At 47.5% G+C, this 18,491-nt stretch overlaps 1 protein-coding gene across 8 annotated transcripts in view; it reads left to right on the top strand.

The window, feature by feature from the left end:
* The window catches only part of LOC126460492 (NAD(+) hydrolase sarm1-like), a 1,203,839-nt gene that overhangs the window by 1,154,587 nt on the left and 30,761 nt on the right, over nt 1-18,491 (top strand). For 7 of the 8 annotated variants that reach the window (XM_050095920.1, XM_050095918.1, XM_050095921.1 and 4 more), the window contains 3 exons: nt 1,985-2,137; nt 6,001-7,197; nt 18,367-18,491. In XM_050095920.1, coding sequence (XP_049951877.1) covers nt 1,985-2,137; nt 6,001-7,197; nt 18,367-18,491 — 1,475 coding nt within the window. The remainder of the gene's footprint in view (nt 1-1,984; nt 2,138-6,000; nt 7,198-18,366) is intronic. The other variant, XM_050095919.1, reaches the window with a different exon arrangement.

Genomic DNA, 18,491 nt, shown 5'->3' with positions numbered 1-18,491 from the left:
TGTCTTAAAGCTGCTCCTGTAGAGATAATAATGTTACACAATCTCACTCTTGTCCCGGCTACACGCAGAACATCGCGAGGCAAGGTTTCTTATTTTAATTGATAGTTTCATTCCCTAATAACGTAAATATCGTATCACGTAATCGACCTTATCGTATGCAAGTTTCAACACCACGTTCAGAGAAGCAGACTAATCGATCCGCCACCACGTGTCGTTCGAGATCCACCGTACACGTGGCAGCGCAGTGCGACGAGGTCAAAATGACGTCAAATACAAAACCTTCCCTGAGCGCCTGTTCTATCCATATTTCAGTTTATAGAATTTACCGAACCCATGCGCTCACACGAACTTTATCAACTAATTTAAACTCGTGAGAAGGCTGTCCCAGGAGGAATGGTGAATATGCAGCGATATGACAGGAACGATCACTCGAAGCAGCAACGTTCAGTAAACATGGACACTAAAGTGAATGCCTGAAGTATTTGAATGCGTGGTGTCTGTTGTTACGGACACTGCGCGGAATCCGCAGTTGTGACACATACTATGTAAACTGAGGGAGGAAAAGGGGGGGAAGAAAGGAAATTAAAGGGGAGGGGCTATTGATATGAGCTGCAGCAGCGCTTTGTGCGGCATCGGCGGACTGGCTGGGCGGGCACGCCCCTCGGCCGACACACCCCCCACCCCAGCAGTCCCTGCCTATCTCCTCCGCCCCCACCACTTTGGAATTCCTCCAGGAGGTCGGAGGTAATTGTGCACCCGCACTGAATGTCGTGGGCTCGTCTTCGAAAGAATAGATAACACATTCGTGTAATTGATTCTCCTCGATAGGCAATGAGCACCTGTTCATCTTCGATACTGTGAAACGAATCATCGTATCTCGGCGGCTGCTTAAACATACTCTTCATCGGCTATATTCTTTCCGGCCATACATCAATATCATCACAATGCAGCAATACTGAGGACAACACCGTTGCCACCACACATTGCCGTAAAATGAAGCCCGTATAAATGCAGCCGAATGTCGTTTTTTCTTACAATAAGTGCTGCTCGGGTCTCCTGAGCGTTACTTATTGGACTACACGTCCATAGTAGCACCATTTAACCTTTCCAGGACCGAATTAATTTCTGTATACCGTTTTGCTATTATAGTTGTTGGACTCTTTGAGTGCATAGTGAATAAGTCAATTTCTGCGAATTTCCCCTACTATTTATAGTTTCATCGTTATTTTGTATGGGATACGTTCGAGATGAACCGTAATATTTTGTCAGTAGGATCTAATTACTCAAAAGTTAAGATTATAAGATTTTTTAAGTATAGGTTGATATATAAGATGACGTGAAACTAGTGTGAAACTAGTTCTTATCTGTGGGTTTTCTGTGCTGCGTTGTCTCTATCGCCTCCGTGTGCTTTCCTACCGCTTGTAGCGGCTCGTCGACAGGAACTCCACAAACGTCTGGCTTATATGCGACGAAATTCGCAATCTCCTTCTCTTTTCGACGAATCTGACGTCTTTGAGACCCTGAGCAGTCGACAGAACTGTGACTGGCTTCTTATTCCAGCATTTCGCGACAGGCGGACAGGCGCATAGTCTTTTGTCCTCAAGAGAGATTTCCCTCGCTGTATTTGGTCCTTTCCCTTCAGAACTGTCGACCAATTGTTTGCTATCTGGCCTGGCTGTCCCCACTGCATAAAGACCAGATCCGTACAAAGAGGCGATTACTTAGAATGCAGTGAAGGCAACAACCCGATGCGATTTCACGCACGTCTTGCAAAATCTCTGCAACTCCCCCTTACAATAAGTCGGAATCTCCTCGTCCTTGCCGAATGGTTATCCTTTCAGTAGATAACGCAACAAAGGTATGTAGGACCCGCAGTGACGTTTTCGTACACAAATAAATCCAAACTAAAGTAGCAGAAAGCTTTACGAGAGTGGCGCGTGGCGGTGGGTGTGTGGTGTGGGCTTAGGCGTCCTCTGTGTTGCAGAAGGCGATGGCGGCGCAGCAGCAGCGCCACACCGTCAGCTCGGCGGCGGGCGTCATCAACCAGGAGAAGCACGTGTCGTCCTCCTCGCAGTCCAACATCACCATCACAACCAAGGGCGTCTGCACCAAGTCCGTGGTCGCGTCCGCTTCCCAGGTATACCACCTGCTGCTGCTCGTGTTCACATTACCTTCTGTATTTCATTGTGTCCTAGCCATTTAGTATTGGAAACTTTTTTGTAGTCTGAGACGCGACTTATTTAAATGGTCACGCAGCCGAAATTAGTATTGACAGGACAGCAGAATAATTCGACGTTGCGGCACAAGAAATGTTAAACTGTACGTACGTCTCGAACTCGAATGGAATTCTTCCAACAGATAAAAACTCTGCACTTCTCACGAAATGAGGATGTCGACCTGTTCCCATTTGAATTTCCGTCAATTTAGCTCATCTGATTGTACAGGGCATCTACAGGTTTTTTGGATCAAAAAAATGGTTCAAATGGCTCTGAGCACTATGGGACTTAACATCTATGGTCATCAGTCCCCTAGAACTTAGAACTACTTAAACCTAACTAACCTAAGGACATCACACAACACCCAGCCATCACGAGGCAGAGAAAATCCTTGGCTCCGCCGGGAATCGAACCCGGGAACCCGGGAACCCGGGCGTGGGAAGCGAGAACGCTACCGCACGACCACGAGATGCGGGCCTTTTTGGATCAATTTCACGATTACACCGTATATGTTTTGTTTATCATAATTTCAGAAACCTCCACAAGTATTTAAAAAAGCACTCTAAATTTCCCCACTAGAGTCGTTTTTCAGATAAAGTCCTCAGTCACATACATACTGAAACGTATATCTCCTAATATGACGAAAAACTTTTGAGGTGAACCGGCAGTCCTGGTAGGTCTCGTATTGGGCAAAGCATAAACTCCGTTCACATGACGCTACACGTAAAGGTATCCCAGCGTGAGCGTGGAACGTGTTATACTTTCAGCACGGTCAATCTGTCCCGAACTCGAGACTACCGACTCAAGTTGAGATACGGCGTAAACATCAGATGATGATAGGTCGCCATTCCCCGCTATTAGAATCACGACAATTATTTATTTGTAATTTTTGCTACCAGTCACTTTTTTATTTTTTTGTTTTATGTTTAATCTTACATATTACAACGCATTTCGAACATGTTCTGTTCATCTTCAGGCGTTTATACATACATACATTAAGAGAAATGTTACTTAAAAATAAACTGTCTTAAACTAGATTAACTTAGAACTCTTTGTCCATTGTTTGTTATTGCAGTGACTGGTGTATCATTTGGGGGGGGGGGCAGTGGATGGCTAGAAATCGGTGTCAGTGACGTCTTCTGCTGGTTTTTTTGCTTGTGGTTGACTACGTATGATATCACAGCCTGTATAAAATACAGATAATTTTTCATCAGTTGTGTGTTGCGAAAATAGCGTGAAAGGCTTTTGTATGACAGTTGATCACTCACAATTTCAACACCTTGCAGCTTCACTTGCATCACTGGTGCAATGGCGGAGCTGTTGAGTAACATTACATGATTGCAGATTATATTTTGTCACTGATTTCCGACGTAGTTCACTGCACAAGTTGCTTCGACATACATGTAAACGTTATGCACGTAACACAAGATTGCAGACTTGTAGCATGTGAGTCAGTATCGAGTATGGAGGTTTTGTATCGATATTCCTGGTACTGACAGATTTGTAGTCATTTATTTACATTGACACATCTTGAATCTACTGAGTTAGAACTAGTTTAAGACTGTTGAAGAATTTTGAGTTTTTGAATTCGGTTATCTCATTAAGAATGTTATGTACATGCTTTGTAATATGTATGAAAATTTCCATTTCTTCCATGACATCCATTCTTTTACTTTTCCCTATTTTGTGTAAAATTTCAAGGTTGTCTTCGATTTTCAAAGGGTGCCTGTGTCTTTAATGTGAGTTGCTACTGCTGATTTGGTACATTTATCAAGTGTGTAGCAGTCTAAAAGTTCTTTGAATCGAGTTCTGAAATATCTGCCTGTTCAGTTGATATAATTCAGTTGATATAATATTTATTACATTGACCGCAATTAATTTTGTAAATGCAGCTAGCATCAAGACTTGTATCTGGTGGTTTTATATTGCGAATAAGCTTCCTACTTAGGTTGTTGTTGGTGCTGAAGCTGGTTTTTACTTCTGTGTTTTTGAATAATCTTGCTAATTTGTTGGATACTGTTCTAAGATATGGCATTTTTACATATTTGACTGCTGGGGCATTGTCCGTTGTGAGTATAATTTGATGTTGTTTGTCCAGTATATTTTTCATCTGCTGTGACATGGTAGTAATTAGAGAAGGATCAATGCATTGTTTATTGCGGTGCATGTTACGGTTTCTACTCCTAGTTGGAGTTCTGTATGTTGCAGTGGAAATTTGTGTGCTCTGTAAAGCACAGCTATTTCGTCGGAGGAGGGATGTGTTGAGGAGTTTGGCATAGTGGTGTCAGTGCCAGTCGGTTTTCTGTAAACATTGAAAGATACCTTTTGGTTCTGTTTTGATATTTTTATGTCAAGAAAAGGTATGGTGTTGTTCTCTTCCTGTTTAAGGGTGAATAGAATATTTGTATGTAGCCTGTTGAATTTGTTAAAAAGGTTTGTCACTTCATACTCTTTGCTATCAAATAGAATGAGGGTGTCATCTACATTCCTGTGGTAGAATTTAACTTTGCTTGTGATGTTATCAGTCAGTATTTTTTTCTCTATATGGTGTATAAATATTTCAGCTATTAGGCCACTTAGAGGGCTTGCCATTGCTAGTCCTAGGTCCTGCTTGTAAATTTTATTGTTAAAGGAGAAGTAATTATGTGAAAGTACTAATTAAGTATATCTGTAAGTTCTATGATTTCTGGTTTGCTCATTGTCTTTTTTCTCAATAGGTTCATTCTTATTATCTCAACTGTTTCATCTACAGGTATACTGCTGTAAAGTATTACATAGTCGACCACAAGGGAAAAAACCAGCGGAAGTCATCACTGACATCGATTTTTGGCCATCCACTGCCCCCTCCCTCCCCCCCCCCCCCACCTGCCCCCAAATGCCACATCAGCCACTAAAGTAATAAACAATGGACAGAGCTGTAGGTTAATCGAGTTGAATATGGTTTATTTTTAAGTAAGATTTCTCTGTATGTATGTATAAACATAGGAAGATGAACAGAACACGTTCGAAACGCGTTGTATTATGCTAGATTAAACATAAAACGAAAAAATAAAAAAGTGACTGGTAGCAGAAATTGCAAATAAATAATTATCCCACACAGTCACGGTTCACACATGTAGCCATTATGGCCTAAAATAATTAGAATCACGATGTTACATAATACACAACAATTCAGCAACCGTTGTTACAAATGACTAGCTGCAGAAAATGTCGCGCGTGTTTTGTATCCAACTTACCGAAAAAGTCTGAGGTGTTAATGTGTGTTCACGCGTTTGTAGTTCTCTGATGAAGACGATCTGAGCTACTTCAGAGATTTTGGGATGTCGCTACTGACGCCAGCCCGCTTCGGAGAGCACGGTCCTACCGGAGCCGGTACGCCCTCGCCTTCCTGCGAGTGTTTCAACTGAGTTTCCAGGCCACTTTATACCGACAGTTTAATGTCGAATGCCAAGCACGGTGGAACCTCGCGTTTTTCAAATTAACAAATCATTGCCAGAGGTGAAAGTCACAGAAACAAATCCTAGCAGTAGGCAAGAGCTGAAAGACAATCTTTGCATTACTATTGTGGCACTACATCACTGAGCCACCGAGAATACTGTGAAACCCAAAAGACTCGTTTAGGTAAAAGTTTTCTTCGTCAGTCACAACTCTCGTCATTATACTGTTTTACTGGTGCCGACATCGCCGGACACGCGAGAAAAAAAGATAACGGGCCGTACGTTCCGCACTAATGCTTAGTGTGCGTTTCAGAACGGATTGTAACGTATTTGTGTTTGTGACGCAGATGAGTCAGTTGGTGAACGGCCACCTCAGATCGGCGGAGGACGAGCTGCTGAGCGAGACGTTCGAAGACCTGGACCAGCTGTCGGCCAACTCGAACCCCAAGGAGGTGGAGAAGGTGATCGTGAAGTACTCGCAGTGCCTGGAGCGGCTGGTGCAGAGCCTGGAGCGGGGCGGCGGCGCGGCGCGCGTGCCGCAGGCGCTGGACCGCGTCAACGAGCTGGTGCGGCGCGCGTGGTCGGTGCCGCGGCACGGCCACGAGCTCGGCTACTCGCTGTGCAACGCGCTGCGCGTGTGCGGCGCGCTCGACATGCTGGTGCGCAACTGCTCGTCCGACGACGGCGAGCTGCAGTTCTCGAGCGCGCGCCTGCTCGAGCAGTGCCTCACCACCGAGAACCGCGCGCACGTCGTCGAGTGCGGCCTCGAGAAGGTGGTGAAGGTGGCGTGCGTGTGCATCCGCAACTCGCGCGGCAGCACGGTCGACCACTCGCGCGTCGGCACCGGCATCCTCGAGCACCTCTTCAAGCACAGCGAGGGCACCTGCAGCGACGTCATCCGGCTGGGCGGGCTCGACGCCGTGCTGTTCGAGTGCCGCAAGAACGACGTGGAGACGCTGCGCAACTGCGCGGGCGCGCTCGCCAACCTGTCGCTGTACGGCGGCGCCGAGAACCAGGAGGCCATGATCAAGCGCAAGGTGCCCATGTGGCTGTTCCCGCTCGCCTTCCACAACGACGACAACATCAAGTACTACGCCTGCCTGGCCATCGCCGTGCTCGTCGCCAACAAGGAGATCGAGGCGGCCGTGCTCAAGTCGGGCACGCTCGACCTGGTCGAGCCGTTCGTCACGACCCACAACCCGTTCGAGTTCGCCAAGTCCAACCACGCGCACGCTCACGGCCAGAGCAAGAACTGGCTGCAGAGGCTGGTGCCCGTGCTCAGCTCGAAGCGCGAGGAGGCGCGCAACCTGGCCGCCTTCCACTTCTGCATGGAGGCGGGCATCAAGAAGCAGCAGGGCAACACGGAGATCTTCCGCGAGATCGGCGCCATCGAGCCCCTCAAGGTGGTCGCCAGCTGCCCCAACGCCGTCGCCTCCAAGTACGCCGCCCAGGCGCTGCGCCTCATCGGCGAGGAGGTTCCCCACAAGCTGAGCCAGCAAGTACCGCTCTGGTCGACGGAGGACGTCAGGGAGTGGGTCAAGCAGGTGATCACGCCGTAATTCCTCTAACGTCCTCGGGCTCGGGCTCGGTCTCTCTTGCGAGAACGGAGCGAAACAGATCGTCCGTTAACACCGTTACTGACTTCTTCTTCTTCTTCTTCTTCTTCTTCTTCTTCCCCTCCGAGTCGGTAGTCCGTCCGTGCTGCTACCGACGGCGATACCGTTAAACTCTGACGTTCCTCCGGTATCTCGGTGTCGACAGGGCCCGCAGCCACTAAAAGTATTCCAGTGATCGAGTTTTAACATACTGGACGAAATAGAACGTCCTTTTCCATTGCAGCACAGTTTAAGCTCTGAAGCAGTATTACCATTGTTTGCCAGTATATTGGTCGGAGTGTAATAACTCATCAAAACACACAATCCTGTAAACGTAGGACATTACCAGACTATACAATTAAAGGCACGACGGTAAGCCATTGCACGTAGAACTATAACAGTACGATTACTGTTTTGGATAAACTCAGCGTGACTCTTTAATTCCCCAAGTCCAATAATGTAGCTAACCATCTACGTTTCATCACTGTGTCAGTCCCTCAATCCTTGGGCTCTAACCACAGGCGCATCTTTTATGCAATCATAAAAGGTCGATGGGTGAAGCGTCCACAAAGTCCACCGTCATAACGTAGCAAAAGTTCATGCCGAGAGCCAGAGAGAATTCTGGCCTTACGTAAAATCTAGAACAGAGTCGAGTCTTCTACACAGTAAGTCGTCAACCATTCTCGTGTGGCAATACAAGACTCCAAAGGGAAAGCAAAATTTTTTATTTTGCTTTATCATTCACGCAGGAGATTGGACATCCACACGAATGTCACACGAGTTCCTATATGGAGGACATACAAATAGCCATCCGTGACGTTGACAAGCAACGGAAAGAGATGAAAACAAACAAGTCACCAAATCCGATCAAACCCAAGTTGCCTTTACAGAGAGCGACCTTCGGCGTTGGCCCCTTGCCTGAGTTGTTTTTATCGCGAATCTCTCGCCCAGAGCAGTCTCGAGCGACTGGAAAAAGTTGCAGGTGGCTGCTGTATATAAGATAAGAGAAAGGAAGGGCCAATATCTTCAGCGTCGGTTTCCTGCAGAGTTCTTGAGCATACTCTACGTTCGAATATAATAAATTTCCTTGAGACAAAAATAATCCTGTCAACACATCAGCATAGATTTAGGACGACCACTTGTGTGATACTCCATATCATCTTTTCTCACATTACGCTCTGCAGACCCAGGATGAACGACAACATCCAGAGCCCTTATTCTTACATTTCCTGAAGCGTTTGGACGGTGCTCCACTGCAGACTGTTGACGGGAATAGGTTCCCACATATGTGAGTGGTCCGAACACTTCTTAAGCAACAAAACCAAGTACGTTGTCCTCGACAGCGAGTGCCCACCAGAGACAAGAATATCGTCAGGAATGCACCACGGAAGTGTGATAGCACGCCTATTGTTCTCTGAACATATAAACGATTTCACGGACAAGGTGAGCAGCTGTCAGCAACTGTTTGCTGATTACAGGGTGGTATACGGGAGGTTCATTTGTGTAGTTGATGAATGTTTTGACACATTCGTATGCAACAGTGCCAGCGATAAGTATCAGTGGATAGCCGTTTCCACAGTTTTATATCTGTCTTCAGGAACCTCAAGCCACATTAGGGGAAAAACATGTAAAAGAAGACTGGTTAGTAGCAAAAACCCTGTAAATGGCGTGGAAAAGTCTGCAAAAATGGAAGAGAATAATTTTCAGTACTAGATCCGAAACATCGTTTTACCAGTAACAGGAAATAATTCATTGCTTTTGTTGGACTCTTATCCTGGGCATCACAATACCGCTGTCTTTAGGAGGAGGACGGAAAAACTGTTAATATACACTCCTGGAAATTGAAATAAGAACACCGTGAATTCATTGTCCCAGGAAGGGGAAACTTTATTGACACATTCCTGGGGTCAGATACATCACATGATCACACTGACAGAACCACAGGCACATAGACACAGGCAACAGAGCATGCACAATGTCGGCACTAGCACAGTGTATATCCACCTTTCGCAGCAATGCAGGCTGCTATTCTCCCATGGAGACGATCGTAGAGATGTTGGATGTAGTCCTGTGGAACGGCTTGCCATGCCATTTCCACCTGGCGCCTCAGTTGGACCAGCGTTCGTGCTGGACGTGCAGACCGCGTGAGACGACGCTTCATCCAGTTCCAAACATGCTCAATGGGGGACAGATCCGGAGATCTTGCTGGCCAGGGTAGTTGACTTACACCTTCTAGAGCACGTTGGGTGGCACGGGATACATGCGGACGTGCATTGTCCTGTTGGAACAGCAAGTTCCCTTGCCGGTCTAGGAATGGTAGAACGATGGGTTCGATGACGGTTTGGATGTACCGTGCACTATTCAGTGTCCCCTCGACGATCACCAGTGGTGTACGGCCAGTGTAGGAGATCGCTCCCCACACCATGATGCCGGGTGTTGGCCCTGTGTGCCTCGGTCGTATGCAGTCCTGATTGTGGCGCTCACCTGCACGGCGCCAAACACGCATACGACCATCATTGGCACCAAGGCAGAAGCGACTCTCATCGCTGAAGACGACACGTCTCCATTCGTCCCTCCATTCACGCCTGTCGCGACACCACTGGAGGCGGGCTGCACGATGTTGGGGCGTGAGCGGAAGACGGCCTAACGGTGTGCGGGACCATAGCCCAGCTTCATGGAGACGGTTGCGAATGGTCCTCGCCGATACCCCAGGAGCAACAGTGTCCCTAATTTGCTGGGAAGTGGCGGTGCTGTCCCCTACGGCACTGCGTAGGATCCTACGGTCTTGGCGTACATCCGTGCGTCGCTGCGGTCCGATCCCAGGTCGACGGGCACGTGCACCTTCCGCCGACCACTGGCGACAACATCGATGTACTGTGGAGACCTCACGCCCCACGTGTTGAGCAATTCGGCGGTACGTCCACCCGGCCTCCCGCATGCCCACTATACGTCCTCGCTCAAAGTCCGTCAACTGCACATACGGTTCACGTCCACGCTGTCGCGGCATGCTACCAGTGTTAAAGACTGCGATGGAGCTCCGTATGCCACGGCAAACTGGCTGACACTGACGGCAGCGGTGCACAAATGCTGCGCAGCTAGCGCCATTCGACGGCCAACACCGCGGTTCCTGGTGTGTCCGCTGTGCCGTGCGTGTGATCATTGCTTGTACAGCCCTCTCGCAGTGTCCGGAGCAAGTATGGTGGGTCTGACACACCGGTGTCAATGTGTTCTTTTTTCCATTTCCAGGAGTGTAATTCGGATTCCGTGCGGAACTAATAGTGTCGTTCTGTCCCTCAGCAAGGAAATTTTTCGACAGTGTAATGCATTTCTCAGAAAACTGTCTGGCAGCACAATTTCCGATAGCTCTTTGGCATTTCATCTTCATCAGCGTAACAGTGTTGTTAAACTTAAACACTCATGCATTGTCAGTTTCTTTAACGAGTCTGATCGAGTATACCAGTTACGCATCACAATATGCAAAACAACAACAACGACCTTTCTTACTGCACCCCAATTCTGTCTAAGTAAATCTGGCAGTCGCTGTGTAGTGCCTACATGTGTTAGTGTTTCTTTTGTCAGGAGTACCTTGTAAAACGTCTTTTTTCGTCATCCAATACACAGTTCATATTTTTGTGACGACTACAGTGAATAAACAAAGAACTGTTCCTTTGTTAGTAAAATATTCATTATTAAAAATTATCAGAAGAACTGTGATAAAGAAATTTTTAGAAAATATTTCATCTCAACGAATATAAGTCCCGACTGGTGGAAGTTGTTTGTAATGTAACAGCATGCAAAGCCTTTTCTGTTTTTGCAAGTCACTTGTGTAACAGCTTCATCTGCAACAGTTTAGCTGTCGATATGAACTGCAAGTTATTGAAAACTTGACACATTTTTCATTTAAGTGGTTAAAATTCGCGTTTGTGCTCTTTGAACTTGGCACTGCGCTGCACCACGTCACGGTCGTGTCCGCTTATTTGCCGGCTCGCGCGCTACGGCTCTACAAAGTAAAGTTCTTCATGCCGAATAACTGAACAGCATTAAAATTTTTAAATACTTGCAGTGCGCCTTAGCACCTAAAATTTTGACACTGCATTTCTTTCTGTACATTCTTCTCGTGACAAAAATTTCAGGATGGGTTTCGACATGTCAGATTGGACCATTACCTTGGTAGAAGGAATTTCCGTTTGGTGTGATGAAGGGCAGTTGGCTCGAAATGTAAAAAATCCAAATTAGTCCTGGCGAGTAGATAAAGACAAATCCGTAATGTTAAAAGTATTAGTGCTTCGCTGCTTGAGATACTCGTATTCATTAACGGTTTTCTAGGCGTAACGTTGCAAAGGGATGGAACGAGCACGCAAGGTTGGTAGTAGGAAAGACGTGGGGTCGGCATAGGCTTATTGGGAGAAGTCAAGGGAACTGTAGCTCACTTATAAAGGAGAACGCTTATAGAATACTCGATCGACCCATTATTGAGTAATGCTCGAAAGTTTGGGATCCTCAACAGGATGGATTAAGAGAATATATCGATACAGTTGAGAGATATGCTGCGAGATCCGTTACTGGTAGGTTCGATCAACTCGAGAGTATTACAGAGATGCTTCGTGAACTCAAATGGGGACGTTTTTAAGGAAAGACGACGTTCTTTTCGTGAAAGACCTTCGAGAAACCTCCTTTTGCAGCCAACTGCAGAACAATTCTGCTGCCACCAACGCACATCCCGTGTAAGGACAAATTAGGGCTCGCACGGAGTTATATAGACCGTCATCCATTTGCGAGGAGTGGAACAGTAAAGGGAGAGACCGACAGCGATACAAGGCACCCGCTGCCGTGCAGCGTATGGCGGCTTGCGTCGTACGTATTTAGTTGTAGATAGAGGACAAAGTAACAAAATGAATTGTAAAGTGATGTTTTATTCCATTCAGTAGCGACCACTGCGGTTCTCCGAACGAGACGGCAAAATTTTCTCTGCTATCCATGTCGTCTCCTATTGTATGTCGGTACATTTTATTTGGGTCTACTTGTAAGCCTTGTTTTATCCGTAGTCCAATTAAGCCCTCTCCATATGGCCCTGCCATCTGAATCTACGTGTTTGTCCTAAGTCCTACAGTTTCTCTACCCCGACGTTTTGGTACCAGTTGTGCACAGAGCGCTTTTCCGACTTGTCCCGCTAGCCGTGCGTGTCAGAGTGCCGGTTCAGGGACGGCGAGGTCCGCCGGCTCCGGATCGGACCCAGACAATAGGCTAAGGACGAGGGTCGGTGTGCAAGCGGCTGCCAGAACGCCTCTCTTTCGCGCAAGTCCCGCCTGTTACACGATTGTCAAACATTAAGAAAAACAACTTTCGCTCATTTTCACTACACGCAGACAGTTGCGGCACGCGCAGCACTGTGCGTAACTGCGCCAAGTGCCTCAGTGGCAAGCGCCGACCGTGCGCCGAAGCAAAGCAGAGGCACAAAAAGACCAGTAGAGCTCTCATTTGAGACCTTATTTTCGGTCCTGTTTCCCTAGTTTCTCTGGAACAAACAACTTCGTGCAGTTTAATGGAATTCTGCTGTTCCAGAGCAGCTACAGCATCTATCTAGCAAGACGAATCTTCAGTATTTCGTTTATCTCACATTGCGCTCGTTACAATATCTCCGAAATTTACGTAGAACGTTCGAAAATAACACTCTTATAGCAACCGCCTCAGTCATAAATTGCGTTTTCTGCTCAAGCACGCAGTGCATTAGTAGTGGGGCAAGGGCGGTGCCACCCAACTTTCCATTGTTGCCAAATTTATTGAAGATGGCGGCGGTGACGCCATCCGAGATGATGGTATGTCGACTCGGCAACAGCACACGACGTCATCCGAGATGGCGACTTTTGTCGGGAAAATAGGCCAATTGTGCTATGTCCACTAACATAAACCCCGGAAAAAATTGCGAGAAATTTGAATTTTGGCGGGAAAATAGTCCAATTGGGCTATGTCCACTAACCTAACCCTCCAGAAGAAATTGGCGCGAAATTCAGATTCCAACATGATAATGCCTGCAAAACCATACTTTTCTTTACTATTATTGATTATCATTTATTATTTATTATTATTATTATTATTATTATTGGCCTACCTCCACTAGAAAATTCGCGTCAAATTCAAATTCCAGCACGATAATGGCTGAAAAGCCGTACTTCTCTTCATTATTATTGATTATCATTCATCATTTATTATTATTTATTATTATTATTGGTCTACCTCCAATAGAAAATTGCGCCAAATTCAAATTCCAACACGATAATGTCTCGAAAACTGTACTTCTATTTTTTATTATTTATTATCATTTATTATTATTTATTCAAGAAACCCGATTTTCGCGGCGAGAAAGCCATTTGCGTTACATCCATAACAAAAATCTATCACAAGTTCAAATCCCAACACCATAATCGATCACACGTACGAAATACTCCACATCCTACCAACTTTCGCGGTCACTTATCTTTTTTCACTGCTAACCTATCAAAATGGCATCAAACAACAAAGTGCACTTATAGTATCCTAAGTCACATCCTTTGCAGGGGGAAATGGACTCAAGTCTTTATTTCAAGCAGTACGGCCATCACTTGTTATCAGTACACATCTTTGAGATGGCAGCAACACCCAGTGCAGCCCCCACAACGAGGAGTTAGTTCAGATCGTCGCCACCCCGCCAGCCAGTGCGCGGACCGCTACCGACGGCGGTCACGTGAGGCGGCTGCTCGCCAACTGGGGGCCGGCCCGCGCCACCTGCTGGACTGGGGATCGCTCCCACGTCGTAAACATGTTTTCCCTGGACACGCTGGAACTTGCCGAGGTTGATGTCACAACGGCCCGTTGTCCGTTCACCACGTGTATTCGTCGCCTCCGCACATTTCCCGCCAAAATTGTTCGCCTGGGAGCGGAATCACACAACGGTCGATCTTTCGGCTCAGCACGTGGTGGGCAAAGAACGCCCCGCCACACTTTTGACTCGAAAGTCGTTTTCCTGGACACGTTCAAACCTGCATACGCCGACCGTTCGCTATCCATCACGTGTCTTTGTGCGACCAAGAACACCCTGCTACACTTTTGGCGCCAAAGTTTGCTCGAGAGTGGAATGCACCATGCCTGTACAACAGGTGGTGCAGCACATGTGCTCGCCACGACATCCGTCAGTAAGTTAATTGATCATCCAACTCTTATTATTCAATCCACATTCTGCACTTACCTAATCCAAGATCGTCGCGAATACACACGCCCGTACACACGAGCCATCGCGTGCGCCTAGCTTAGTATCTCCGCAAGTGAATGTAGCAAAGTTAGCATGATACTTAATTAAATTGATCAATTAATTAACCTCTCTGATGCGGAAAAGTGCCACGTCCTAGTGCCACGTCCAGTGCCCGACCACCTGGACTTGGAATGAAATCGTTAAAGTCCCTACCGACCAACACATCCCCTTACCGACCCATGTTCGTTGGCCAACATGTACTAATGTTTACTGCCGTTTACTAACGTGCTCTAACGTGTACTAACCTACATTAACTTATATCACATTCTGTCTATACGAGTAAGCCAAGTTTGAATTCTGATGGTCAGTTCGTGTTCCGCTACCAACACAAGAAAATTGTGGCCAACAAAGCCACTAACCTAAGTCACTTGTGATGACTCAAAATCGTCGGTGTTGCCTCTCTCACGCACCACGAGCGCGAGACCACCCACGTCACAGCTTGGACCTTTACACTCGCGTCGGACATACTCCTCTATAAATATTCTGGCTAAACTATGACCTGAATACAGTTGTTCAATCCACACGGTCTAGGACATGGCCAGAGCGCACCCCCAGTACCTATGCCGAGAACATCGCTTGCCCCACCTGTAGTTAACCGTCGAGAGACAAAGATATGCTGCAATCACATCCCTCGCGCTCTCGAAGCTACTTGCCTCAGCAATTCGATCTAACAAAACCTCCAAGCAGAAAAAATAATAACCAACTCGAACTCTCTCATATTCTACACTCCTGGAAATTGAAATAAGAACACCGTGAATTCATTGTCCCAGGAAGGGGAAACTTTATTGACACATTCCTGGGGTCAGATACATCACATGATCACACTGACAGAACCACAGGCACATAGACACAGGCAACAGAGCATGCACAATGTCGGCACTAGTACAGTGTATATCCACCTTTCGCAGCAATGCAGGCTGCTATTCTCCCATGGAGACGATCGTAGAGATGCTGGATGTAGTCCTGTGGAACGGCTTGCCATGCCATTTCCACCTGGCGCCTCAGTTGGACCAGCGTTCGTGCTGGACGTGTAGACCGCGTGAGACGACGCTTCATCCAGTCCCAAACATGCTCAATGGGGGACAGATCCGGAGATCTTGCTGGCCAGGGTAGTTGACTTACACCTTCTAGAGCACGTTGGGTGGCACGGGATACATGCGGACGTGCATTGTCCTGTTGGAACAGCAAGTTCCCTTGCCGGTCTAGGAATGGTAGAACGATGGGTTCGATGACGGTTTGGATGTACCGTGCACTATTCAGTGTCCCCTCGACGATCACCAGTGGTGTACGGCCAGTGTAGGAGATCGCTCCCCACACCATGATGCCGGGTGTTGGCCCTGTGTGCCTCGGTCGTATGCAGTCCTGATTGTGGCGCTCACCTGCACGGCGCCAAACACGCATACGACCATCATTGGCACCAAGGCAGAAGCGGCTCTCATCGCTGAAGACGACACGTCTCCATTCGTCCCTCCATTCACGCCTGTCGTGACACCACTGGAGGCGGGCTGCACGATGTTGGGGCGTGAGCGGAAGACGGCCTAACGGTGTGCGGGACCGTAGCCCAGCTTCATGGAGACGGTTGCGAATGGTCCTCGCCGATACCCCAGGAGCAACAGTGTCCCTAATTTGCTGGGAAGTGGCGGTGCGGTCCCCTACGGCACTGCGTAGGATCCTACGGTCTTGGCGTGCATCCGTGCGTCGCTGCGGTCCGGTCCCAGGTCAACGGGCACGTGCACCTTCCGCCGACCACTGGCGACAACATCGATGTACTGTGGAGACCTCACGCCCCACGTGTTGAGCAATTTGGCGGTACGTCCACCCGGCCTCCCGCATGCCCACTATACGCCCTCGCTCAAAGTCCGTCAACTGCACATACGGTTCACGTCCACGCTGTCGCGGCATGCTACCAGTGTTAAAGACTGCTATGGAGCTCCGTATGCCACGGCAAACTGGCTGACACTGACGGCGGCGGTGCACAAATGCTGCGCAGCTAGCGCCATTCGACGGCCAACACCGCGGTTCCTGGTGTGTCCGCTGTGCCGTGCGTGTGATCATTGCTTGTACAGCCCTCTCGCAGTGTCCGGAGCAAGTATGGTGGGTCTGACACACCGGTGTCAATGTGTTCTTTTTTCCATTTCCAGGAGTGTATATCGTCCCACAAATACTTAACGTACGTTTTATTTAGGCATCGAGTATATCTATCACTCTCAAACAAAAAACACTCGCCCTGACGGACCTGGTGTCATGTTGCACAGACGGCAGACACGCAAACAGCTCCTAATTTCAGTGCACAATATCAAACTGTTCCTAAATAATGCAGTACACATAACTGTAAACACCATGAGTACTCGTAATCTGTCCAAATAACGCATAGCAAAATAACTCAACAGACGCACGCAATCAACCTGTCGCACACTAAGTCACACGTCCGACAGCTCTCAATTCGCTGAAAGGTCTCTGTTCGACCCCTCAAACATGACTTGATGACAACCGCATTCACACCTAACACCTGAGAAATTCATATCACCTAGACGCCAAACATGACTATCCAAGCCAGGCAGCGCGTGTCGCCTGTCATAGTCCTAACTCACAGCGGTCCAACACATTGGTTAATGCCACATTCCATTGCTTGCCGGCCTATTTACGACACATCTCCACCTTCACGTCTGTTGTCAGAATAGCCGAGAGCGAATTGACACACACACACCATCTGCACACATCCGAGCGCTGCCCTCTCTTCACAATCTAAAACGATCATCTGACTATGTATAAAAAGTAAGAGCCCAGTCAACCTCTCCGAAATTGTATAGTGCTCCCAGAAATAGTTAACGCTCGCTTTCGTGTTTTCTCAGCTTATTTGTAAATTCAAATTCTTACCCTAACAGGACTTGTTCAGGAAAATAATACTGAATGCGCTCCTAAACTCCTACCCTTCCAGCTCTCAACATACGCAACTGTTCTCAACCCTCCTATATCCCAGCACAACCGATTAATCATTCTTATTCCTTCTTATCGAATTTACCGACCTAATTTCCTAAGGCCCCGTTTTCGAAGTACGATCCTGCTTTCTTTCTGAGGCTTTCTGTGCTTGCTTTTACAGAGATCGCTAAATTACCCCAGAGCCTCCTCAATCGACACACACACAAACACACGGTCATCCTCTCTACTAATCCCTAGAAATGGAACGCATAGTTATCAGCTATTCGGTCATTGCGACATATGTAGAGGCCGTCAGTCACTTTCGGGGGGTAGTTTGGAAAGTCACCACAACGCCACCAGACTCTTCTAGTTTCCTAGTGTTGTGGCTGTCCTTTATTTAAAATCATTCAGTGTTACGCTATCAAGCATAAGAATATGATTTACAAGGTGCAAGGTATAGTTTTCTGTGAGAGGCCGTGCATCAGTCCCTGTTAATGTCGGTTTAGAATCAGACACGGGCTTCGAAGTCGCGACAGTAAGACGAAATGTTCGGCAGTGTGCAAAAACGTGTTAGAAAACAGTGTTTGAACCAGGGTCAGAGGTAGCTTCTCATTCGCTTAGAGGAATGGTTTTCAAACTTTAAAGTGGTCTTTGCAGCGTCTGAATATCTTCCATACTCCGAACGCTCGATGAGGATTTGGGTCTTTTCTTTTTTTCTCTTTTCGTGTTGGCTGTCGGAACGATCGAATACAGGAAATAAATTGTAGCAGTTGTATCGCGATATGTGTGTGTGTCGGAGAGTTGCTGGAAATCCACCTGAGGCGCACGAGACGGCGGGAAGCGGGCAGCGGGCAGCGGGCAGCGCGCGCGGTGTCTTTGTCGACATCTGCTGTACGTCTCTTGTTGCTTTACAGATCGGATTTGCCGAGTACGCCAACAACTTCACCGAGAGCAGGGTGGACGGCGACCTGCTGCTGCAGCTGACCGAGGAAAACCTGAGGGACGACATCGGCATCGGCAACGGCATCCGGAGGAGGAG

Source organism: Schistocerca serialis, chromosome 1 (genome assembly GCF_023864345.2).
Source record: "Schistocerca serialis cubense isolate TAMUIC-IGC-003099 chromosome 1, iqSchSeri2.2, whole genome shotgun sequence".
NCBI classification, from domain to species: domain Eukaryota; kingdom Metazoa; phylum Arthropoda; class Insecta; order Orthoptera; family Acrididae; genus Schistocerca; species Schistocerca serialis.
The sequence above is the reverse complement of the archived record's forward strand: the minus strand, read 5'-3'. Positions and strand labels throughout refer to the sequence as shown.